Here is a 26,323-nt window from a genome sequence, read left to right as displayed (position 1 = left end):
AAAATAATGAATTGAATGAGCAGACGAGCTTATTTATTGTTATAAGGCATCACAACTGTACAGTACATTGGCCCACGCGTCTACATTTTACCTGGAGGCAAACAGACGGAATCATAGAAAAATACTGACACAACCATAAAGCAATTTTTAAACGAGCATACATTCTTTAAACTCATTTGTCTGTGATGGTTTGACAGTCTCTGTCTAGTCAGGCTCTTCAGAGGATGAAAATATACTCTTTGAAGCAGTTGCAGTTTTTTTTGCTCTGCAGTAAAGTACATCCATATTATATTGTCAGTTTATGAAAACCTAACTTGGTGATCAAATCAGCATTACACTGGGACATGTTCTGCAGTCAGACGCTTGTTTGATCTGTAGACCAACCACATAAATATCAGGCAATGGGGAGAATATGTGCTGTCTCAGCACCAACTTTCAGGTTTAATGGCATTATCCTTCCACCATGCTAGAACCAGTCAGAGGAGCCCTTATTACACTGTAATTACTATAGTACTACACTTTTGGTGTTTTCAAGCAAGAGAACATGTTAGTTCTCATTCCTAAAATGTTCATATGCACAAATCTGTTCTTACAGCACTATTTTAGCCCTCAATTACGTCCCATTGACAGGAAGCAAAGCCTGATGACTATGTTGGAAGTCCTTGGTCCTCAGATCTATTGTGTATCTCCAGTAAAATCTGATATTAACATGCAAGCTTTGGTTCCTGTCTGTAAGACTCCACTGAGGGCTACACACCTCCCAAATTTATTCAAGAACAAATTGTTAATTAAGAACACTTCATGAATGAGGCCTGTTGTGATACAGATCACTACAAGTTGACATCCTGAGATGAAAGCATGCATGTGTTCACCCTGCCACTGAAAAAAAAAATTCTGCAGTGAAAAACATCACAATAATATCCTTCACTTTATGTTCCAGCATTTAGCATACTTATAAAAGCATTTATTTATGCTATTAACATAACAACATAAAACAACTACAACAGAGAGTACCTTCCTGTGGCACACACATATAAAAGCAGCCCAAACTCATTTGCTAGTCGACAGTGCAAAACTTGCCCTCCTCCATTGTTGCTCTGTGCTTGTCCATGTATCAACCGAACATCAGCTGGAACGCTATTTCATATGTGACACCCATGTTAGCTCAAGGAGCAGCGTCTCATGCTACTGCCGATAAGATGTCATTTTTCTCTTGATTGTTGAATACACGTAAACCTCTGAGAAGAAGGATGCATTGTGGGAAATATCAAAGATGTCATCACCAGGTCTCATTGTGATAGGCACAAACACTGAGCAGGGCACAGCATAGATCTGGTGGGTGAAAAAAAAACATGAACATGATGTTTAACCCCTCATTATTTCATTATTACTATTATTTCAATTGTTTTTGTGACCATTTTTTTTTTATCTTTAACTATCTTTACAAAACCTCTTCCGATTTTTTTTTTCCACAATTGATGTCTGCTTTTCTAGATTTATTTGTACATTAATCTCATTCATTTTTTAATCTTTTGAAAAGTCGGAGTTGTATCACTAAAGTTGTATTGATTGGTTGATTAAAAAATGTAAACTTACTCATCTGGATAGAAAGTTTTATCTCTGGCTATGCCTCATTTTCAATGGTCATCCCTGGGTTACTTGAACCTGAACAAACATTAATAGTGGTAATAAAACATCTCATTGTCATATCAGAGAAATACGATTGATTTTAGATTTTTTTTGTTTGTTTGTTTGTAGCTATAGCACATTATCTTACCCTTTTTGTTGGCTGTATTGTCACATTCTGTCCAGGAGGGGGTACTTGTGAGCAGTCGACTCTGACTCTCGCTCAGCGGCCTAGAGGGGAACTGGCTACTCTCAGCTGCTCTGGAAACACACAAATACACAGACAGAGACTTGATACTCTCTTGGAATAACAATAGTTGTATAATGAGGCTGTTTTGGACAATTGAAAATATCCCCCCAAAAATATTAGCCTTCTCACCAATCTGTTTTACTAGGTTCATTACTGGATTGAGATAGCTAGTGGAAAATCTGTCCTTCTTCACCCAAAAATCTATTCTTGCCGTTCGAGCAGGGCATGCTTCAAGTTTCCACATCACACTTCTGCAAATTGGCCTCCAAACTAGTTGTAATGATATCAATCACTATGTGATTAGCTTGCACACACATGTACCTTTCAGCATAAGGAAGAATGAATGTCCAAATGGAGATCAACAAAGTTTTTTTTTCACATCAACCTGTTCTAATTGTAGAACCCCTACAAATGTATAAAGGTGCAATTTATGATTCAGTAGGTTCATTAAACTTGCAGGCAATAAGCTGCTCAGGATTGACTTACACTACGGGCCAGGTGTGTGTGTGTGTGTGTGTGTGTGTGTGTGTGTGTGTGTGTGTGTGTGTGTGTGTGTGTGTGTGTGCATGTGCGCACACGCGCATTGGTGTTTTTGACTAACCCCTTGCTGGCAGAATGGGGGCAAGTAGGTGAGGAAGGTTGCTCTGGGTCCAGATTGACCAGGCAAGTTGGGTATGAGCAGCCGTCTCCTAAACTGAAGAGTCAGCAACAAACACAAATGAGTTATTATCAAGTTATTTATTGAGTTATTTAAGTTATTATTTTAGCCCTCAATTGAGTCGTACAGGCAGGAAGAAAGTCCAAATACTTGTAATTTCTGTTCCTGGCATTTTTTTTGTAGCATCTTTTTTGAAAATAAATAAATAAATAAATAAATAAATTGTGTTCCCTTTGGCTTCTGGAATGAAAGTCAGACGCATCAACTTCCTTTATGTAAGGTTAAAAAAGACAACTCATTTGGCACACTTCAGGTACACAAATGTGGCAAACACATTGGGCCTCCTCCTGTCCTGACCACAAGGTTTGTAGAATGTATTTACTTCGTAGCATTTCTATAAGTTTTGTTACAGTTTTAGTGAAGGATTTGTTAAATCAATTCACTGTCATATCTCTACATGGATTCACTGCTGTCTCTGTGGTATCAACAATCTAATTGAAGTCAAATACAAGCAAAGGTAAAAATGTATGTTTTTCATTTCTTTTAACAATTCACTCATCCATAGTTGCAATCATGATATTAAAGATGGGTTGTTGTTTTTTTGAGCTATTCTAGATTTAGTTTGGGTATATATTTTTAGGTGAGTCAACCCTTCCAGCGTCATTCTGGGGCTTCGGACACTAAATGACCTTACCTGGAGAAAATGGGAATTGGCCAATATTTGACTTCATCACCAAACACTTGGTGGAGGTTTTTACTGATGCCCAGACTGAAGCCATTCTTGTCTATGCCATGACGAAACACCGGGGCACGTACCGCCTCTAAGAGACAGACATGACACAGTCCCACAGTAAATCAGTACAATTACAAAGATTTCTTCTGAGTGTGTGTTTGTTTGTGTGTGTATGTGTGGGAGTGGGAGTGTGCGTGCACGAGCAGAACAAGAAGGTGTGACTGAGTAGAGTAGCCCTATCTGTTACTAAGCTGCTTACTGCTCTGAGCCCAGCATCTTTGGATGCCACTGTAACATACTCCTCTGGATAATACACACTCCTCAACGCACAGGCAAAGTGTGCCATTGTGCACACATAATGAGAAACTGCTCTGTCTGATAAAGAGGCTGCTTGGAGTCTAACAGAGGGACAAAATGCAATGTTACATTCTTCATCAGCAGTGTAAAGAAAACACAGACTGGGAGCAGATATCAAGTATAAATACTGCATCTACAGGCAGAACACAGACGCAAGTACATGTAAACATTACCCAAAGTGGATCTGTTCTTGCAGACGAGCCAGCAGTGATAGGTGAAAAGTGAAGCAAGGCTGACTGAGAACATAGAGGCCGAGAAAAAGAGGAACAGGATGTGGAACTTCGCTTGAGTGTCTGGAAGGCCGTTCTGGGGATCAACCAAGACAGGAGCACAATATATTTTTGCGTTAAGAGCTATTTCTATCACATCCCAAAATATTCATTCTTTATGAGCCTGTTCTATCTCCAAAGCCTCTGATGCAGTATTGAGAAGGTCAGGGGGTTTCTACTGTGGGTGAGTGCTAACAGATTTCTACTACTAAAGGGCTTTTATTTCATCACCACTGAATGCTTGATCAGTTACCAGGTATTCTCTCAGACGGAAATGTGCTCTACCTCCAGCCTTGTAGAAAGAGACACATATATATGAGAAAGGACACGCTGACCATTTATAGAGCACCAATAGACATGATGTTTGACTTACTAAAGGTCAACATTATTAGCTGATTCATCCACCTGTGATCAAGGTGTTGTGTTGACAACTAAAATGTAGTTGAAAGCTCCAGAAAAAGATACTTACTGTCCAAAACTTAATGAAGTATTTAAGATCTGTAGCAGTTATAAAAAGGCAGTAGAGTAGCGAATATGCCAAAAACAGCATGAAATATTTATAGTTGGAGAATCCCACACAGTTGTTGACCCTGTAAGAATGAAATGATGCAGGTCAGTGTTTGGAAAAGTGACAATTTGTTTGTTTCATTTGCGTCATTAGGGCCTGAGCCTGGAGGCACAGTACTCCGGGGCGAGGACCCTATTATTGTCACTGAAATTGGTTGGCATGATTCTTTACTGTGATTCATTTTCATTGAAAAAGAGGTCTCAGTTTGCAAGAAAATTATGATGCATAATGGTATTACATGATTCCCAAATGGAAAAATGAGAGGGAATGTGTACAATATTTGAGTAGGGAAGACATCACGACCAGAAATATTACAGATTATAGATATTCAGTTATTATAGAGATGTACACATTTTAACTACAACTTCACAGATAAAACAAAGTTTCCAGGGCACCTTGAAATTGCAAAACTTCATGCAAAACCCAGATTTCCACAAGCATTTAAATGTAGCGTGAATTTAGCAGTGTTAAGACTCCTAAAAAATGTGCATGCAAATGAATCCTGATCCGTGCTAACCAGGCTATCTGCGCTCAGATATTTGACAGTGTGTGTGTGATGAGTATGTGTGTGTGGGGGTCAGCATATATTTGTTACTTCCTCAAATTCAACACAAATTATTGTATACAATTTTACATCATATAATTAATCTCAGAATCCTGTAATACACATTGGTGTTTTTAAAGCTGAAACATTAATCATGGGGTAACCCCAAATAGAGTTTTTGACCTGATGTACAGCCATGCGAAGAAGTCAAGATGTGGTGTGGAATGTTCAAAATCTCTGTTAATATTTGGCTACAATTTTATTATTTCATGATTACACACATTATGTTATATACTTTAAATTCTACATATACAATAATGAATATCACAAACATATTGTTAAACAACTGTGTGTGAAGGCAGTGTACTCAGGGACATTTTTATTGCCAGTTTGATCACAGACTGGTTACTTACCAGGGACAATGGTGATCCATCTTCAGAATGCATCTGCAACACAGCATAGTGAGATGTCAGTGTAACTGAATCCTTTTTTGCCTGCCACAGTGTCTTTCCTCTAAAGGTGCACGAGCATAGAGCCATACTTATCACACACTGAACAATGGTGACATCGATCAGGCTTCAGCAGCTGGCAGCGGTCACAAAAACGGATTGCTGAGGAAACACAGTCCATTCAATCACACATCTGTCAGCACCAGTCTGCTAACACTTGAACAAAGACTAAGGGAGTGCAAGGAGCTCTGCATCTGCAACAGCATACTGGTGTACCTCCAGAGTTGGTGCGGGTGTAGATAGGCAGATCCTTGGCGATCCTCCTCAAAATCTCCTGCTGAGACTCTCCTCGATCTTCACGCTCAAGCATCTCTTTATCAGAGTAGGACAGGTGGAACTAGAGCAGAAGGAGAGACACATCCGTAACTTATCAATTCCTGTATTTCTGAGCACTGCATCATAAAAACTGGTTCAAATATTTTGTCAGACAAGCTGCATGGATTGCAAGAGAGATAATATGTTTCAGAGTGAAGCTGCAGCTCAGTTGGCAGCAAAGGGCGTGCTCTCCCAATATTATGTTCAGCCAAAGAGGGAATTTACGATTGATCACTACAAAGTGTCATGACAAATGGCTACACACACACACACACACACACACACACACACACACACACACACACACAAACTGTGTCTCACAACCTCAAATGATTCAGCCATCACATCTCATAAAGGAAAGCTTTCATCTGATGATTATTGCCTGCATGTGCAACCCCTCAGCTGACATTGAAATGCAAGGCAGCTTTTCTCCCAGTGTTCTCTCTAAGACATATGTTCACTCTGCAGAGTGGAAGTGCTGTGGTCAGAATCAGAACCATCAGAGAGCAATTCCATGCATTTCCACGGGAAAATATTATGAGTCCAAAAGCAGTGTTCAATCCCACAGCAAGGCTGCACATGACATCTACACTTCCAATGATGCCTCAGCTCCTAGCTGTCACACTCACCTCCTTCAGGGGGGTCATGGGCTGGGTAAAAATGGTTTGCCAGTAAGCCCAAACAAACATGATGAAGATGACATGATACACCAGCAAGTATACAACTGAAAGCAGAGAAAAAAACATTTTCATCATCATCATCATCATCATCATCATCATCATCTGGCATCATGGATAGAAATATATTTTACAATATAGCTTCGGTGAAGGTTGGAGATAAGATAAGAGAAGATGTATATGTTATATCAAATGATGTATTCATGTTGTAGTACTCATATGGTGTATAAAATACAATTTCCGAATTGTTGTTTATCTGGATGATTCTAAGTATAAATGCATTATATATTTTTTTCATTCACCCATCCACCTAATTTCTATACTGCTTTTCCATCAAGGGTGGGGGGGGGGGGGCGGAGCCTTTCCCAGTTGACTTCAGGCAAGAGGCGGGGTACACCCGATTAACCTAACTTGCATGTTTTTGGACTGTGGGAAGGAAGCCGGCGTACCCAGAGAGAACTCATGCAGGCACAGGGAAAACATATAAACTCCACACAGAAAAGCCCCAGGCTCGAACCTGGAAACTTCTGGCTGTGAGCTGACAATACTAACCACTGCACCACTGTGCAGCCCGATGTGACAGTTTTAAAAACATAAATTTGAAGAGCAGTCAGCCTTTTGTAGGCTGGAAAATACAGCAACATGATGTGGATTGCATAGTAAAGTATTATTTTATATGAATGTAATTTATTTCAGAGGGAATTTATATCACATCCTCCATCTGCTTAGTTCTGCCTTGGCAATCTCAGCCGAAGTCAATGTAAAAACCTATTCACTATTTTAAATGGATCCGTCCCAAATTTAATGGTTCCTTTCTTTCCAGATTTTGATGAAAATCAACCTCATATTCTTGCAATATGTTGCAAACAGAAACAGCAGCAAAGACATTACCATCTTGTGTGAGGCTAATGTTTTAATTTATTTCAAACACTTGACCAAAATTAAGGAGAACATATTGTAGGTTTACGTTTTCATCCCATAAAACTGTATTAAGTGTAGGAAAATGTCAAAGCACTAGACATTACGGGCAAAGATATAGAACATAATATTTAATGTGATTTTTGCAACTTCTTAAAATAGTTTTAATAAGTAAAAAAAAGGGGGTGGCACGGTGGTGCAGTGGTCAGCACTGTGGCCTCACAACAAGAAGGTTTCGGGTTTGAGTCCCGGCTCCAGCACAGGATCTTTCTGTGTGGAGTCTCCATGTTCTCCCTGTGGCTGCGTTGGTTCTCTCCAGGTACTCCGGGTTCCTCCCACAGTCCAAAGACATCAAGAGGGGACGAGGCTGATTGATACTCTAAATTGACTGTAGGTGTGACTGTGAGTGTGAATGGTTGTCTGTCTCTATGTGTTGGCCCTGTGATGGACTGGTGACCTGTCCAGGGTGAACCCCGCCTCTCGCCCGAAAGCTGCTGGGATAGGCTCCAGGCCCACCGCGACCTTTAATAGGATAAGTGGAAGAAAATGGATGGATGGATGGAAAAAAGTAATGAAGTGAAGGTATCAGTAAGGATACTAGTATCAAACATTTTAGAACAACTTCCAGCCATAATCTTCATTCATAAAGACTTCTGGCTTTGGCCCACATGGAAGTACCACAGTCTCTTTCCATAATGCTACCACCAGTGTTTATTCAGATGCTCCCTGCCTCCTAAAACCCCCACACAATATAAATGTCCTCCAATACTGAGATATAGATGCTTCAAACTGTATTCTCTATCAGAAATATCTGTGAGTTTTCTGTATAATCATATAATTGAGGTCATGAAATAATGACAATGATGACACAGGCTGCTGAAAATGTTTTGATGTGAGCTGCCCCAAGGACTCATCTCGCCAAGACTCTGAGCAACATCTAACACACTAAGTTTAAATAATTCTTCTTGATTCTTATTCAGTATGATAAATCACTTACCCTTTTCTCCAGTGTCTTCAACTGATTCTGGAAAATGAAAAGCTGCAGTTAGTTATTCTAAAACACACTGTGGAGCATCGAGGGAGTAGAAGCTTTTCAAGTCCCTAAATATGAAGATTTTAATTAAAGTTCTTAACACAACAATTCTCTCAAAGTGGCATTTTTCCTTCTTGATACAAGTTTGAATGACTGTCAGAAATCAAAAAGGCAAAACTCACATGGTATACAGCGCCATGCCAATGTGTCTGAAGTCATTGTTTCCCTCTTAAAGAGGGTAGTGTGTGTGTGTGTGTGTGTGTGCGTGCGCGCGTGTGAATGATGCCACAGACCGTCGAAGCTGCTGATCATAGGACAGCATCAGCAGCCTCATGCTTGAGCTTCCCAAAACCTGCACTAAACAGAGTGTGCCATTACACTGATTTGTTGTGTGTACTGATGGTCTGTGGAGTACAGCGCTGTGGCATTTACCTACAGGATAATAACGTCCAAGTCTAGTCTACTCTAACACTGACACACACCCTTCAAAACATTCAATATGTGACAAGTGTGAACCTGTTGGGAGATTCGGTTTTATTTTTTCCCTAATATCTAAGGATTGATTAGCTCAGCATACACATTCCATCTTCAATAATTAGTGTGTAAAGCAGCATAGCCTCTCCTCTTCAAACACACACACACACACACACACACACACACACACACAAATACAAATGGGAACACAACAGGAGCTGAGAGAAGGTGAGCCAAGGAGCGCAATTGAGGCATGCAGCCAAAAATTGTGTCCATATTGCTTTGCCAGCATTAAAAACCCAAGAAGGGGTGCGGCTAGACATTTTCCATCCCTAGAAAACATATAATATTGGACCCCCTTTGAAGCACCCATGGACCCCGAATGGACGCTTGCAGGCCACTTCATTAGGTCCACTTGTAAAATCTTAACACAACAGTTCAGCCATCAATTTTACAAATATAACGATGCCTGGATGCTCTAAATTAACTACCTATTCATTATTGTACAGTTGTTCTTTTTCTTTTTCTTTTTTCCTCCATTCACCCAATCAAGTGGTCACGGTTGTTTTTCAGCCCCCTAGACCACACTAGTGAACAAAGTGGATTCATTAGCTGTATCTTTTCACCTAACACCAAGGAGTTTCTTGAGGAATATGTAGGAGACATGGGAGGATTGTGTCATTCCCATAAATTCCCCTCCCTTCCAACCAGCCTGGGAGCCACGAGTGCAGGGACCAATTGTATCTGCACAGATGCCCTTCCAAGCCAGAGGTAACACTGAGAACTGAACCAATAGTCCCTGCTCAGGTAGGCAACATAATAACAGCCCACTGGACATGCTGGGCACCTGAAAGCTCCATTCAGTTAAGTGCACTTCAGTACGACACCACCACACGATGCTGTACATAATAACTTTGAGGTAAATTTAAGTTCTTTTGTCTGCATCCTCTGGCAGGGACATTTATTACAAATGACACAACTTACCTCCAAGGCTCTGCCACAGCCTGCTGTTGTTACTGTTAAGGCTGTAAAACAGTGGATAAATTGTTGTGAGCATCACACAGTCCTGGTGAAACGGCTTGCCTCACTAGGAAATTTTGATACATTTGATCTGAAAACATTTGAAAAATTTGAAGAGTTGCTTGATTAAATTATTTGTCCAGCTGAAGTTCACCAAGCTGAAAGTAGCCGGGAGAATGTCGTCACAGACACCAACTACTCTGACATGCAGAGAGATTTACATGACAGTAGGGTTGGGTATTGAGTATCAAGTACTGATTGGAACCGGGACTAACATTTCAATTCTCCCATAATTGTTCAATTTTTAAATTTTGGTTCCCAGTTTCGAAACCCAGTCCACCAACCAGAAGAAGAAGCCACTGAACAGCGTGTGCGCAGCCATGGAAAGTGCAGCGATGCTTGAAAGTATGGCTTAACTTTAATAAAATAAATGACAAGTCAGCTCAGTGCAACATTTGCAAAAGGATTATATCGTGCAAAGAAGGGTGCACGACCAACATCATTAAACACCTCTGGGTTCATGGTCTCGAAATAGCAGCGTTTCCCATCTGTGACACGCTATGCCGGCCTTCCTCTGTTAGTTCTTCCTCCACTGCCTCTTTCTTCGGCTCCGATCCTCAGCCAAACACCACATTATCAGGGAAGTAAAATGAGGAAATACTTCTTTTGCCAACATTGAGGCAGCTAACAATCTACATCCAGTGAACGTGTCTTCTCCCCTGCAGGAGACACTATCTGTCCAGGAGGCTTACGCACATTGTCTGAGCTAGCAGATATGATCATTTTCCTTAACAAGAACTGTTTATTATTTTATACTGTATTATTTTATACTGCTGCTTATCTGGACTGGGTTTTACAAATTTTTCCTCTTTTTTTCCCCAATATTCTGCACCAGGTTAGCCCATCTGTGGGAGTTCAGTAACATGTTTAAGTGCCTGCAGCATGAGACACTCAGGATGTGTAAAAGGTTAGCTAGCTCATTTAAAACATGTAAACTTTTCTGACCCTGCCTCTTAAAAGAATCGGAATTGAGAATCGTTAGGAACCAGAACTGAAACGAGGAATCAGAATTGGAACCGGAATAATTTTTGTGGACGAGCAAACGATGCCCAACCCTACATGACAGTGATGAGCTTAATGAGCAATGTGTGAAATCAACTGGTGAGGGTTTGAATGGAGGGGACTTCATTTATATGTAAAGTGCTGCACCTTAGCTCTAAGTAAAAAATGTAAATATGATGGCAGAGCTGGTGCATTGGCCTGCACCACATTGTGTAGGCATGCCTAATGAAGTGGCTATACTTGCTCCAATCAGGAACATTTCTAAAATTACGTAACTATTTTTCTGTTTCCAAATCTTGGACAGAGGACAAACAGTTCAAAGGCAGATGTTAGGTGCTTTAAGAGAAAGTGGGTCAGTCACAGATTGCTGGAGGTGAATTATGTAAACCACACAATAGGATTAACTGAGCTGCAGAACAAGACTGTCAGCTGCTACTTCAATATAACTGTCTCTGTGTCTAACTGCAGAGCACATGCTGGCCTTCGGCCGTCACCGTCCCCGTGGCCTGCTGCTGGTATTTTCATATGTCTGACCCATGTGATACAAATGCATCACAATTTAGGTCTTGTTCTGCTGCATGCAAAACATAGTTTTATGTTGGATTTACAGAAATGTCTTTATACAACATGAATGGCACCAGAAACACTATGTCAAGAAACTCTAGACAAGGGTCATCCCAGGACAAATGCTGGCTTACCTCCATGGTGAACCTGCTGGCACTTTATGTTCAGGTATCAGATATAAAATGACATGTAGGTGTTGACTTTCAAGTTCAGGAACCCTCTATCTGGGCATTTGTTTAGCACCATGAAAGCATTTTCAGTTCACCCCCCTTTTTTGCTGGATATTTTCTTTCCTTAGTGGTCTGACAAGCTACCAAAGGGAGATCAAAGAGACTCCACCGAGACATCCTAGAAACCATTTTGCAGGTCAAGTGTGTGTTCACTATATGTAATGACATGATCCAACATTCAGCAGCCATAGGTTGAAGGAAGATAGCAGGTCAGTAAGACTTCTTGCCAAGGATAGAGCTGTTCATGTGGCTGTGGTGGATTCAGATAATGAGGCTCAGCAATAACATGAAGCTTTTACAGAGGGGCTTTAAGATGGTGCTGATAAGAGTGGAGTAAAAGGATCTCCTCTTGATGAGTCAGGCACATGCCCTTATCCTGCAAATGCATATGATGCCATACACATAGAATACAGGCTCTTTCATAAAAACAAGGCTGTGATGAATGGAATAGACATGCCTGACTGTCCCTTCCCTGTTTAGCAATGTCTTTCCTGACTTGAACTGTTACTGTCATGTGACACTCTCTACACACTGCATACACAACCAGAAAGGCTTGTGCATCCAAAAAATAAACACTAAGCAAAGCATGTCTACACACACAGACACACACGCACACGCACACAGGCAGGCACACACAGAGCTGATACCTTACCTATACACAGCTGTAAAACATAAGCGTAGTAAGACCAAGCCACTATGAGGGCGATGAACAGTACCGGGATCCAATACAAAACTCTCTGGCAGCCCCTCTTGATACTACGCGAGCCCGACGGAGCCATAGTCTACGAGCAGATCATATCCCGGGTGGATTTCTCTCTCTCTCTCTCTCTCTCTCTCTCTCTCTCTCTCTCTCTCTCTCTCTCTCTATCTATCTATCTTCCTCGCTGCATCGTTGCCCGGATCAACCTAATCGACAGCTCAAATGTATCATCCCACCAGTCTCCCGCCCGCCCGTCCGCCTCCTGTGCTGCTGCACTGCTTGTCCTACTGTACACCGACTATGATAACAGACTGGATAGCAGACAGCTCTCACGCACGCACCGCCCTCGCTGTCTCCCCACAGGTTGCCATGACGGCCTCGGTATGCTGCAAGCCTGGCACATTTTTCACCGGTACCAGATGGATCCCCAACATAGCGGATCGAGGATGGATTTCAGGATTGTTTCAGGGGAAGGTTATACAATTTAAAGTGATACTTCACCCTAAAAATGTAATTTCCTTATTCAAGTTCTCATGAACAAAGAAAGATATTTCTCCCTGCTGCGTGACTTTGCGGTGGCTCCAAAAGTCAGAAAACGGCAGTTATGTAGTTGTAGTTTGACGCTTATGGAGACCGGCCACTAACAACAGTAACACTGTCAGGAACATCTGTTAATAAACCTTAAAGTACATCATCTGGTATAATCCATGCCGTGTTAGTTTTGTTGACTAAACGGTAATGAAAACTTTTCCCCCACAACCCTTTTTTATGTCTGAGACAAGACAAACACAAGCTAAAAATAGATCTGTGATAATTAAAACTTTGGTGAAATATATATTGCGATTTTGACTAAACGCGCTGAGAGGAATGATTTTTCCCTCAACTCTACATCCCGTCTGCCTGTCTAATTGGAAACAATGCATCCTGGTCTTTGTGATGTGACATGCATGTGACATGCACACACACCCCTCTCAGGTGATGTTACCTCACTCTCACCCTGCAGTAGTGGCAAGATTGCTTACCACTTTTGTGTAATCCACTAACCTTACCCAAATAAACACATATAACATTTATAAAATTTTAATCTGTGTATTTACCAGACTACCCACCAGTTTATATTTATTACAGTCAGCACACATGAGTATGTCACTTATAACCTGCAGAGATGTTGTGGATCATGTTGACTAGCACATTCATTCAGTCAGTGACATCTTTAATTTCAAGTTTAAAACCTTCATATTTTACAGAGCTCATAGTCCCCTATTCTCCAAGTAGAGCCCTCCACTCCTGCAGGGTTACTTGTTGTTCCTAGTGTTTCTAAAAGTATAATGGGAGTCAGGCTCCCCTTGGAGCCCCTTGGAGCCCCTGTGGAACCGTCTCCCAGTTTCAGTCCAGGATGCAGACACCCTCTCTATGTTTAAGAGCAGATTTTAGACCTTCCTTATAGATAAAGATTATAGTTTGCGCTGCTTAGGCTGGCCCTTAAATATGCTGCTATATTTTCAGACTGCCGGGGATCTTCTATGGTGCACTGGGCTTCTCTCTACTCCTCTCTTTCCTCTCTGTCCTCATGTATGTGTTATACATAAATCATAGTTATATCTGTTATTAACTCATCTTCTTCTCAGAGGCCCTCGGGCTCCCCACATAAAAAAAAAGTAAACAAATAAAATTGACTTGACTTTAATACCAAAGGAATTACCATCTTGTTCTGACTGATGTTTGGGGATTGAGCAAAGACACAAGCAGAGAGAGAGAGAGAGAGAGAGAGAGAGAGATCAGCTGATGGCTGAGAGACATTAGCTCAAGAGAGCAAGAAACACAGGACCCTAAGATAAGTAGCTGATACAGAGGAAGATTATCTGATTCTATGAGCTAATGGGAATCCTATGATTAAATTAAAAAAAAAAAAACCTTTGGGAAAAATAGCAACTGGCAATACTTAGTATCCCATATTTATTAGTTGCAGATTAAAAGCATGAAAGAGGGAAATAACAACCATGCTTATTCTCAAAAATCAAATCACCAAAGATTTTGATACAGCATTGATAATATAAGCTGTTCCTATAATCAGATGTTGTAATAATATGGCCTAGATAGAGCAGCAAACATAGCAGCACTGCGTTGTCGGGAGAGTCTAGTCTTGTATCAAGCTAAGGGAAGGAATCCTGATATTTTTACGTATTTAAGTGTGAAGGGAGTGAGACTGCAATGGTGCTTTACAGATTTAAACTTGGTTGGCACGGTGGTGCACTGTTGCCTCACAGCAAGAGGGTACTGGGTTCAAGCCCCGGCTCGGGCACAGGAGCTTTCTGTGTGGAGTTTGCATGTTCTCCCTGTGCCTGCGTGGGTTCTCTCCAGGTACTCCGGCTTCTTCCGACCGTCCAAAGACATGCAATTGGGGACTAGGCTGAATGGATACTCTAAATTGACCGTAGGTATGAATGTGAGTGTGAATGGTTTATTTGTCTCTCTATGTTGGCCCTGCGATGGACTGGCGACCTGTCCAGGGTGAACCCTGCATCTCACCCGTTGACGCTGGGATAGGCTCCAGACCCCCCATGACCCTTAATGTAGGAATAAGCGGAAGACAATGGATGGATGGATGGATGGATGGCACGGTGGTGCACTGTCTCCTCACAGCAAGAGGGTACTGGGTTCAAGCCCCGGCTCGGGCACAGGATCTTTCTGTGTGGAGTTTGTATGTTCTCCCTGTTCCTGCGTGGGTTCTCTCCGAGTTCTCTGGCTTCCTCCCACAGTCCAAAGACACACAAGAGGTGACGAGGTTAATTGGATACTTTAAATTGACCGTATGTGTGGCTGTGAGTGTGAATGGTTGTCTGTCTATAAGTTGACCCTGCGATGGATTGGCGACCCATCCAGGGTGTACCCCGCCTCATGCTCGAATGCTGCTGGCATAGGCTGCTACCCCCCCCCCCCGCAACCTTTAACAGGATAAGTGGAAGAAAATGGATGGATGGATGGATGGATGGATGGATGGATGGATGGATATTTACACTTATTTCAAATTTTCAGTGTCCTTCGTCTTCATCTTCATTGTCCTCTGCTTATCCGGGTCTGGGTCACGGGGGCAAGCAGCCTCAGCAAAGAAACCCAGACCACCCTCTCCCCAGCCACTTCCACCAGCTCCTCCAGGGTAATCCCAAGGCGATCAATTCTTTGTTGTCCTTTTTAACACATTCAGTCGGACAGATGAATGATCATTAATTCAACTTTAAAACTCAACATCCTAAACAATGAATCAAATCACAATAGTCTCATAAAAAAGGTTGTGTCCATTCACTCATATCTTATGACAAAAGCACAACCAGATAGGAAATTGAATCAATCATAACATAATGTCCCATACTGAATCAGTCTCAGAGATGATTGGGGTATAAAGAACTGTGACACTGACACTTGGGTTTCCTGCATGATGCTCTCTGATGTCAGACAGTTTACCGTGTGCCACTGAAAACACTCAGACTGTCAGACTGTGCAATTTTCTCTGTAGTCATCTCCACTGACGCTGTTCAGCCAAGGATGCACCTCTTTTCACTCACGTCTGTATTTTTGCATGTGTTTTTGCTTTTGAGGATATGGTGGAGTTCAGGGTGCAGCAGACATTTTTAAAAGTCACGGGTTTATTTGAGCAGTGCTGTTATTTGTTGTTTATCTCTATCCAACCGTGACAGCACCACGCAGGCAGCCAGGCACAGACACACAGAGGACCTGTGTGGAGAGGTGTCCAGGGTAGATCCTGCCACAGAGTAGTATTTCTTGTTTTATTTTGTAGGATTTAGTGTTGATATGTGTGAGACAGACATGTGAATTGGACATTTATGTAAATATGGAACAAATCGCATCCCATATCAGTTCAATACAGGATGCAACACTTAATTGCCAAATAAAAAACAATTCCTCATTTTACGGTACGGGTGGCAGCCCTATCCTACCCTCACTCATGAACAAGATTCCAAGATGCTTGAGGCAGGACCCACCCTTTTCCATCTGAGGACTATGGCCTCAGACTTGGAGGTGTTGGTTCTCATCCCAGCCACTTCACATTCGGCTGCAAACTGCCCCAGCAAGAGCTGGAGGTGGTGTTTTGATGAAGCTAAGAGGGCAACGTCATCTTGCAAACAGCAGAGACTACACCCTCCACCACCCAACTGCGCCCAGAAAGTCCGTGCATAAAAGATATGAACAGAACCAGTGACTAAGGGCAGCCTTGGCAGAGTTCAATCCTCACAGGGAACAAGTCCAACTTACTGCCGGCAACACAGACCAGACACTCACTCCTAGAGAGCCTGAATGGCCTTTTGTAAGGGGCCATCCACCCCATACTTCCTGAGTACCCCCCAAAGGAGGCTCCTAGGAACAGGGTCATAAACCCTCTCCAAATCCACAAAACACATGTGGACGGGTTGGGCAAACTCCCATGCCCCTTCCAGCACCCTAGTGAGGGTAAAGAGCTGATCCACGATTCCATGGCTGGGATGAAAACCACATTGCTCCTCCTTGATCAGAGGTTCGACTATCGCGCTGACCCTTCTCTCCAGTACCCTGGCATAGATCTTTCTGGGGAAGCTGAGGAGTGTGATCCCCTGATAGTTGGAACACACCCTCTGGTCCACTTTCTTAAAGATGGGGACCACCACCCCGGTTTGTCACTCCAAAGGCACTGTCCCCAATGTCCACACAATGTTGCAGAGACATGTCAACCAAGAGTGCCCTACAACATCTAGAGCCTTGAGATACCCAGGGCGGATCTCATCCATCCCAGGAGCTCTGCCACTGAAGAGTTGTTTCACTGCCTCTGGAACTTCTGCCCTGAAGATTGGATGACACCCCCCCACACCCAAATCCTCCCCCAACTCTGTTTCCTCCATGGGATACGAGTTGTTGGGATTGAGGAGTTCTTCAAAGTATTCCTTCCACCGTCTAATTATCTCTCCAGTAGCTGTCAACAGTCTCCTGTCCCCATTGTAAACAGTATGGGGAAGTTGCTGCCTCCCCCTCCCAAGGCAATGTACAGTTTACCAGAACATTTTTGGAGCCAATCAATAGTCATTCTCCATGGCCTCACTGAACTCTTCCTACGCCAGAGTTTTTGCCTCCACAACCACCATGGCTGCACACAGCTTGGCCCATCGGTACCCTCCTCTGGAGACCCACAGACCAGCCATGCCCTGCAGGCCTCCCTTCTTCAGCCTGACTGCTCCACCATCCGTCCGGACTCAATATCCCCCACTGCCCCCATGATGTGGTTGAAGCCCTGCCAGAGGTGGGAGTTGAAGATCATCTTGACATGTTCTTGCACCAGGCATTCCCGGCAGACCCTCACTACTTGTTTGGGCTTGTGTCTTCCCATGCCACCTGATCCAAGTCACCACCAGATGGTGATCAGTTGGAGGTCCAGCTCCTCTTCTCACCCAAGTGTCCAGAACATACGGCCGCAGATCAGATGATACGACTATGAAGTCGATCATAGACATACGACCTAGGATGTCCTGGACAAACTGCGACTTACACATAAGTCCAATAACAGAACACCACTTGGGTTTTAGTTTGGGCCTGCTGTTCCTCCCCATCCCACGTAAGCGTTGAAGTCCCCTAGTAGAACAAAGAGGTTCCCAGTCATGGCGCCACCCAGCATCCTTCCTAGGGACTCCAAAAAGGGTGGGTACTCTGAACTACTGTTCAGTGCATAAGTGCAGACTATAGTCAGGACCTGTTCCCAGAGCTGAAGGTGCAGGGAAGCAACCTTTTTGTCCACCGGTGTAAACCCCAATGTACAGGCAGAGGTCTGGGGGCTATCAAAAAGCCCTCCACCTCTCACCTGCAGCAACTCCAGCAAAGAAGAGAATCCAACACCTCTCAAGGACTTTTGTTCCGGAACTGGAGCTATGTGTCGAGATGAAGCTGACTATGTCTAGCCAGTAATGCTCAACCTCTCCCACCAGCTCCTGATCCTTCCCCACCAGAGACGTGACATTCCATGTCCCAAAAGCCAGCTTCCATGTCAGGGGATCAGACTGCCAAGTCCCCCACCTTGGTCTGCTGCCCAATCCACATAGCACCGGACCCTTCTGGTTCCTCCTGCGGATGGTGGGCCCACAGGAGGACGAGTCCATGTAACCTTTTGGCCTGGGCCCGGCTGGACCCAATGGGCGAAGGCCCGGCCACCAGGTGCTCACCCATGGGCCCCTACTCTGGGCCTGGCTCCAGGGTGGAGCCCCGGTAACCATCCAGGCTGGGTACATAATGTCTTTGGACGAGGGGCGTGTACTGTGTCTGTTTCTGAGCCAGGCAGTGGCCTGATTTCTCAAGAGGGGGGAGGGATGTGACCTCGTATGCATTCCTGACATGAGCATATAGCAGGTCAATTGTCCTGTTGTTCCTTGTGAGCCATTCAACATACTGCTGGAATGAAGCTGGAATGGAGTCCAAGGTTCCATGGTTAAAATTCCCTGAAATAACCATAAATGCTTCTGGATGCTCTGTCTGCAGCCTTGCTGTGACTGTGAGTATCTTTTCACATTCAACAGCTGCATTGGTGCTCGGGGGGGATGAAAACACAGAGAGCAATCACATGACTGAATTCTCTGGGCAGATAATATGGCTGCAGGCTAATGGCTAACAGTTAAAGATCCTGGCAGCACAGAATTTCCTTCACAGAGACGTGACCTGGATTAAGTACATGAGTCCCCCACCTCTGCTTTTTCCACATACCTTTTCGTCCCTGTCAGCTCCTACCATAGTAAAACCTAGCAGACTCACCTTAGCATCCATTAAGAGGTGGTTTAGCCACAACTCTGAAGAAATAAAGGCTGCTCTCACGGTAGATCTGCTGGTTCTTCAGTGCAGACAATTCATTGGTCTTGTTCTGGAGAGTGTTAACATTCCCCATGATTATAGTTGGAATCGATGGTTTAAAACGCCTTTGGAAGTCTACTAGCCTAGCACTGACTTTGCAGCCCCAGTATCACCTCCTCACTTCTGCTGGAATGTTGTGGCGCGTTCGAGCTTGTGCTTTAGTCTTCAGAGCCAGAAGTTCTTCTTTTAGATAAACAAGATGTCTTGCTTCTTGTTGTGCTTTAAAATTTGAAGTATGCATGGGATATATAAAAAGCAATATACAGAGTCTCTGTGAAAGACAATATAAGTATAAAAAATTAAGAAAAAGTGCAAACATTAGATCAGTGGTGCAGAGTAACAGGAAATGTGGCCATCTCCCACAGCGCCAGAGCACATAGCATATATATGGTCAAGAATCCACAAACACTCTGATCTGAACTTAAAATGGATTTACTAAAATTACTAAATTATTACTATATTAATCACTAAATTAAACCATTAAATTGGTTTAGGTCATATTTACTAGGTCGAGCTCAGTTCCGACTGACTCATGACAATCCCTCTGAAACAACCACAGTCAGTTATGGTGTTCCACAAGGGTCTGTGCTTGGACCAGTCCACTTCACACTATACCTGCTTCCTCTAGGTCACATTATTAGGGAACACTATTAATTTTCACTGCTATGCAGATGATACACATACTTATCAATGTATCCACATGAAACAAATCAGCTGACTAAACTGGAGGCCTGTCTAAAGGAGATAAAAACATGGATGACCCACAATTTCCTTCTATTCAACTTTAACAAAACTGAAGTTATTGTGTTGGGCTCAAAACACCTTACAGACACCCTATCTGATGAGATAGGTACGCTGGATGGCATTACCTTGGCCCCCAGCACTTCCGTAAGGAACCTAGGAGTTCTCTTTGATAAGGATCTGTCCTTTAACTCCCACATTAAACAAATCTCTAGGACTGCTTTCTTTCATTTACGTAACATTGCTAAGATCAGGCACACCCTGTCTCAAAAAGATGCAGAAAAACTAGTCCATGCTTTTGTCACTTCCATGCTGGATTACTACAATTCCCTCCTATCAGGCTGCGCCAGTGAGTCCCTAAAAACTCATCAGCTGGTCCAAAATGCTGCTGCCTGTGTGTTAAAGAGAACTAGCTGAAGAGACCATGTCTCTCCTGAACTGGCTTCTCTGTATTGGCTCCCTGTCAAATTCAGAAAAGAATTCAAAATTCTCCTTCTAACATACAAAGTCCTCAACAGTCAGACTCCTTCATATCTGACAGAGTTCATAGTCCCCTATTATCCAGCTAGAACCCTTCGCTCCCAGGATGCAGGGTTACTTGTGGTTCCTAGAGTTTCTAAAAGTAGAATGGGAGTCAGTGCCTTCAGCTATCAGGCTCCCCTCCTGTGGAACCGTCTCCCAGTTTCGGTCTGGGATGCAGACACCCTCTTGACCTTTAGGAGAAGACTAAAGACCTTCCTTTTTGATCAGGCTTATAATTACGGCTGCTTAGGCTAGCCCTTAGATATGCTGCTATAGGCTTAGGCTGCTGGGGGATCTCCCATGGTGCACTAGGCTTCTCTCTCCTCCTCTCTTCCCTCTCTGTCCTCCTATATGTGTCATACATAAATCATACTCATACGTATTACTAACTCGTCTTCTTCTCCGGAGCCTTCGGGCTCCCCTCATCCCAGATCCCAGGTGCTGCTGGAGGAGGCTGCAGACCTGAAGAGGCCCAACCTGCCACCCGTAGCTCCACCTGCTCACGTCCCCGTTTGTCCATCAGTCTCTTCCCTTTCGCTCTCTCTTTATCTCTGTCCCACTCTTTCCTTCTGTATATCTGTCTTCCTCCATTATCTATCCCTGTCTCTGCTCTGCTCTCCTGCTCTCTTTCCCCCCAACCGGTCAAAGCAGAAGGCCGTCCCCATTGAGCCTGGGTCTGCTCGATGTTCCTGCCTATTAAAAGGAAGGTTTTCATCGCCGCTGTTGCAGGATATGCTTGCTCATGGAGAATTGTTGGGTGTAAATTCATTGAAGGAGTGTGGTACTAGACCTGCTCTACCTGTAAAGTGTCATGAGATAACTTTTGTGATTTGGCGCTATATAAATAAAATTGACTTGACTAACACACTACGCCGCCAGGCATATGTGTTTTATATATAAATCATACTCATACAGTGGGGCAAAAAACTATTTAGTCAGCTCCCAATTCTGCAAGTTCTCCCACATAAAAAGATGAGAGAGGCCTGTAATTTTTCTAGAGCCACCTCTAAGGCTTCTGAGGTTATAGGTGCCATGTTGTCAGCTGATGGCAGGAGGTTAATTTTCTCTCTAATAAGGACAATTTTGTCATTAAAGAAGTTCATGAAATCTTTGCTGCCCAGGGAAACAGGAATGCTAGTTTCAGTAGAGCTGTGGCTCTCTGTCAGTCTGGCTAGAGTACTGAAGAGGAACCTGGGGTTGTTCTTCTGCTCCTAGATTAGTGCCGAGTAGTAGGCTGCTCTGGCTATACAAAGGGCTTTCTTATAACTTTTAAGGCTGTCTTGCCAGATTATATGAGAATCTACCAGTTTGGAGGAGCGCCATATTCTCTCTAATTTCTGTTTTTTTTTTTTAAGCTGTCTGGTTTCTGAATTGTACCAAGGTGCTTGTTTCCTTGGATTTATAGATTTCTTTTTTAAATGGTGCAATTGAGTCCAAAGTTGTTTTAAGGTGCCTGTTGCACTATCGATAAAATGATCAATTTGGGAGGGACTAAGGTTGACAACAGTGTCCTCTGTAACAATGGGACATGTCACTGAATTAAGCGCCAATGGAATCACTTCCTTAAATCTAGCTACAGCCTGATCAGATAAACATCTGGAAACTACCGTTTGCCTGAGTGGAGTGTAGCTGATTTGTGCAAATTCAAAAGTGATGGATTGATGGTCTGACAAAAGGGCGTTCTGTGGAAATACAACTAGATATTCAGCTTCAATTCCCTATGTTAGGACGAGGTTGAGGGTGTGGTTGTGACGGTGAGTCAGTTCATGAACAGACTGATGGAAACCAATTGTGTCTAGAAGAGACATAAATACAGTACCCAGACTGTCGTTATCAACATCCACATGAATATTGAAGTCACCTACAATAATGACTTTATCTGATTTGAGAACTAAACTGGATATAAACTCTGAGAATTCAGATAGGAATTCAGAGTAAGGACCAGGAGGGCAGTACACAATAATAAATAGAGTGGCTGTATTGTTTTCCAGGCTGGATGAGACAATCTGATAATCAGGTTTTCAAATGAATTGAAACCTATTTTGGGTTTGGGATTTATTACTAAATGTCTGTCAAAAATGGCAGCAACTCCACCTCCTCGGCCAGAGCCTCGAGGAATATGAGTTTCAATGTGACTGGGAGGAGTGGATTCATTTAAATTAACATACTCATCATCACGCAGCCAGATTTCAGTGAGACAGAGCAGGGGCCTCATGTATCAACAAGGTTTACGCAAGAAAAACTGGCGCACGCAAGGATCGATGTATCAACGCGAAAAGTTCGTCGATTCTTGCGTTGTTTCACGCCAACTCTGGAGTTGCTGTAGAAGTTGGCGGAAAGCCGATTCTTGCATTAACTACACTTTGGGCAGTTGGCGACACCCTGTGGCAAAGTTTGGTAACTGACATTATTTGATAACCCCACATACATCGGGTCCAAAAAGCCTTCCAGCGGGAGATGGCAGACCGTTCCGGGGTGAGTCAGTCGACCCCCAGCCAGGCCATGCCCTGGGTGGTGGACCTGATCATTGAACAGGCCAATATTAATTTGCAGCAATAGCCGGATTCTCTAATGTCTAATTCTCTAATGACTGCACTCATGTTGCCATAAAAGCGCCGTCCCTTGAGGAACACGCTTACGTTCATCGTAAGGGTTTCCACTCCATCAATGTGCGGATAATCGATGTGCAGAGGCTGGAGGGATGGACGCCGATCTCGGCCAGGCAGCCATCATTGCACGCCAGAATTTCATTTCCACAATGTGAATGGGTAAGAAGCTACTACACGATTCATGAAGCCAGATTAATTTAGTTTGTCCACAAAACGTTCCAGAACATTTATCAGGCGGTCGAGCTGCTCATGATGATGATCCTCGTTATTCCCCTAATAATGTACTCCTGCGACTGCAGGACCGCCTGTGTGTAGACCCTCCGTCTGGATCCGTGTGGGCCGGAGGATGCGCCGCTGGGTCCGGGTGGGCTGGAGGACCGTCCGCCACTTGTCGGCCTGGTGCTTGTGCTGGGGCCGGGGGACGGGCTGGCCTGAATGCCGCTGGTCCTGGCGGTTGACTCTGAGCCGGCGGACGGGCTGGCGCGGGAGCCGACGGGGGTGCTGCACGTTGGCGGCATGTCTGACGGATCAATTTCTGTTAAACAGTGGTTTATTTAAATGGCCGATTCTATGTATTTTTGCCTTTACATCTGTGGCAAAGCATGTGGAAATATTGCATAAGAAATGGAGTTGCAACTTACACTCCAGGCTCCCCGAGTCAGCGTGGGTGGCAGCGACAATCCCCCCCACAGTGGCGGTCACAAGAAGAGAGAGAGTTGCGTATGCAAAAAAAAAATCCGGATGTATCAATATGTGCGAACACCAGATTACACGCACGTTTCCTTGATACATCCCAATCAGCGTGGAATTGAGCGCAGAGGTCAAGCGGCGTACAGCTGCCCTCCGGAGGAGTGCCGGCCAGACAGGTGGGGGTCAGGGAGAGGGGCACCTGACGGAATTTGAGTAGTGGGTGGCGGCTGTCACGGGCAGCACCGCTGTGGGGGGGATTGTCGCCACCACCCACGCTGACTCCAAGAGCTTCATGAATCATGTAGTTGCTTCTTACCCATTCACATTGTGGAAATGTAATTCTGGTGTGCAACAACGGCTGCCTGGCTGAGATCGGCGTCCATCCCTCCAGCCTCTGCGCATCGATGATCTGCACATTGATGGAGTGGAAACCCTTACGATGAACGTAAGCGTATTCCTCATGGGACGACGCTTTTATGGCAACATCAGTCCAGTCATTAGAGAATTAGACATTGGAGAATGTGGCTATTGCTGCAAATTAATATTGGCCTGTTCAATGATCAGGTCCACCGCCGAGGGCATGGCCTGGGTGAGAGGGTCGACTGACTCACCCCGGAACGGTCCGCCATCTCCCGCTGGAAGGCTTTTTGGACCCGATGTATGTGCAGTTATCAAATAATGTCAGTTACCAAACTTCACCACAAGGTGTCGCAGACGGACCAAAGTGCAGTTAACGCAAGAATTGGCTTTCCGCCAACTTCTACGGCAACTCCAGTGTTGGCGTGAAACAGCACAAGAATCAACGAACTTTTCGCGTTGATACATCTGAACGTGAGCGTCGATCCTTGCATACGCAAGTTTTTCTTGCATAAACCTCGTTGATACATGAGGCCCCAGGTCTCCCCCAGAAAGTTTTCCAGTTTTCTATGAAGCCCACTTGGTTTGCTGGACAGCACCTCGACAGCCAGCAGTTGAACGATGACATTGGTTAAACATGTCGTCGCTGGTCCGGTTAGGCAGGGGACCAGAGAACACTACATCCAACATCGCTTTCGTAAATGTACACACCGACTCAATATTAATTTTTGTGACCTCCTACTGGCGTAGTCGGAGGTCATTACCGCTGACATGAATAACGTTTTTTCCATATTTACTTTTACTTTTAGCCAGCAGTTTTAAATTTGACTCGACGTCGGCGGTTTTGGCGCCTGAAATGCACTTGACTATGGTTGCTAATTTCAGAGAGTTTCTGAGAATGGAACTTCCAATTACCCGTGTAGTTTTCTCGGCGGGTGTATTGCCGAGTGGGGAGAACCTATTAGACAAGTGAATTGGTGGTTGGTCACTGACAGTAGGCGTCTGCTTCGGACTATGCTTCCTTCGGACAGTCACCCAGCCGCGCTGGCTTCCCGGCTGCTCAGGAGCTGCCGGGGGAGCGCTAGTCATGGCTAAGTTATGATGGTCCACACCAGCTAACGGGGACTGGCTAGGTCTAGCAGCTAATTGTTTGGATCCATCGGTGCGGAGCCGCCGCAGGTCCAATTCAACCTCGCTAAGCCTCGCCTCCAACGCTACAAACAAACTACATTTCACGCACTTATCCGTATCACTAAAGGAGGCTGAGGAGTAACTGAACATGTGGCACACTGAGCAGGAGAGAGGAGAGTGAGAGGGTGAGTGGAGAGTTTACAGAAAGACAGACTGTCACAACAAGACAGCTTGGCCAAATAAAGCAAATAGATATGTAGTTTGGGCAGATAATTAGTCAACGAATAAGGAATTAGCAGGGATGATCACACTTTAGCTAGTGCAATGAAGCAAAGCACTACATTCAGCGATGCACAAACAGGAAGTGAGATCACACATGATAGCCTTTGTTACTTTGGTCCCAGCTCTCTGCAGGTCATTCACTAGGTCCCCTCGTGCAGTTCTGGGATTTTTGCTCACTGTCCTTGAGATCATTTTTACCCCACGGGGTGAGATCTTGCGTTGATCCCCAGATCGACGTGGGTTTTCATACCCATGATTGCTCTGCATTAGGGCGCTGTTATGGCCGCTGAGCGTGCCGCCGTTTTTTTTTGTTGTTTTCTTTCCGGCCACCGGCAGGGGGCGAGTGGTGCCCTGTCACGTCTCCTCGACGTCGACACACACTCATGACGTCATCAGCCCGCACCCCCCGCTGTTGCTAGGTGATGCGATGCTGCCTGAACTTACGCGTCTGCCGGCAATCGCCACTAACGAGCCGCGGAAGAGGATGAAGACGCCGATGAGACTAGAAAAGGGGCTGCCAGGGGGTCACTCAGTCAGCGCTGTTGCTGCAGCAGTGGTGCCTGTTTGGCCGGCAGGGTTCGAAGGTGGTCGTCTCGGGGAGACAG

At 44.2% G+C, this 26,323-nt stretch overlaps 1 protein-coding gene across 3 annotated transcripts; it reads right to left on the bottom strand.

Annotated features, from left to right (window-relative positions):
- Positions 1-17: 17 nt before the first annotated feature.
- On the bottom strand, positions 18-12,748 carry zdhhc2 (zDHHC palmitoyltransferase 2). Of its 3 annotated transcripts, XM_086222985.1 has the most exons (15): positions 12,460-12,744; positions 9,916-9,956; positions 8,422-8,448; positions 6,459-6,553; positions 5,731-5,851; positions 5,547-5,616; positions 5,419-5,451; positions 4,363-4,483; positions 4,147-4,185; positions 3,798-3,930; positions 3,229-3,355; positions 2,478-2,570; positions 1,778-1,887; positions 1,597-1,665; positions 18-1,332 (listed from the first exon to the last, which is right to left on the bottom strand). In XM_086222985.1, exons 4-14 carry the CDS (start codon positions 6,516-6,518, stop codon positions 1,625-1,627), a joined length of 948 nt encoding a protein of 315 aa, XP_086079111.1. In that variant the 5' UTR covers positions 6,519-6,553; positions 8,422-8,448; positions 9,916-9,956; positions 12,460-12,744; the 3' UTR covers positions 18-1,332; positions 1,597-1,624. The 3 variants fall into 3 exon arrangements, with proteins under 3 accessions (XP_086079111.1, XP_086079109.1, XP_086079110.1); XM_086222983.1 differs by lacking the exon at positions 9,916-9,956 and having other exon boundaries at positions 12,460-12,746; XM_086222984.1 differs by lacking the exons at positions 4,147-4,185; positions 9,916-9,956 and having other exon boundaries at positions 12,460-12,748.
- Positions 12,749-26,323: the final 13,575 nt, after the last annotated feature.

This window comes from Aulostomus chinensis, chromosome 13 (genome assembly GCF_037954235.1).
Source record: "Aulostomus chinensis isolate RoL2024-O1b breed Wild chromosome 13, RoL_Achi_v1.0, whole genome shotgun sequence".
NCBI classification, from domain to species: domain Eukaryota; kingdom Metazoa; phylum Chordata; class Actinopteri; order Syngnathiformes; family Aulostomidae; genus Aulostomus; species Aulostomus chinensis.
The sequence above is the reverse complement of the archived record's forward strand: the minus strand, read 5'-3'. Positions and strand labels throughout refer to the sequence as shown.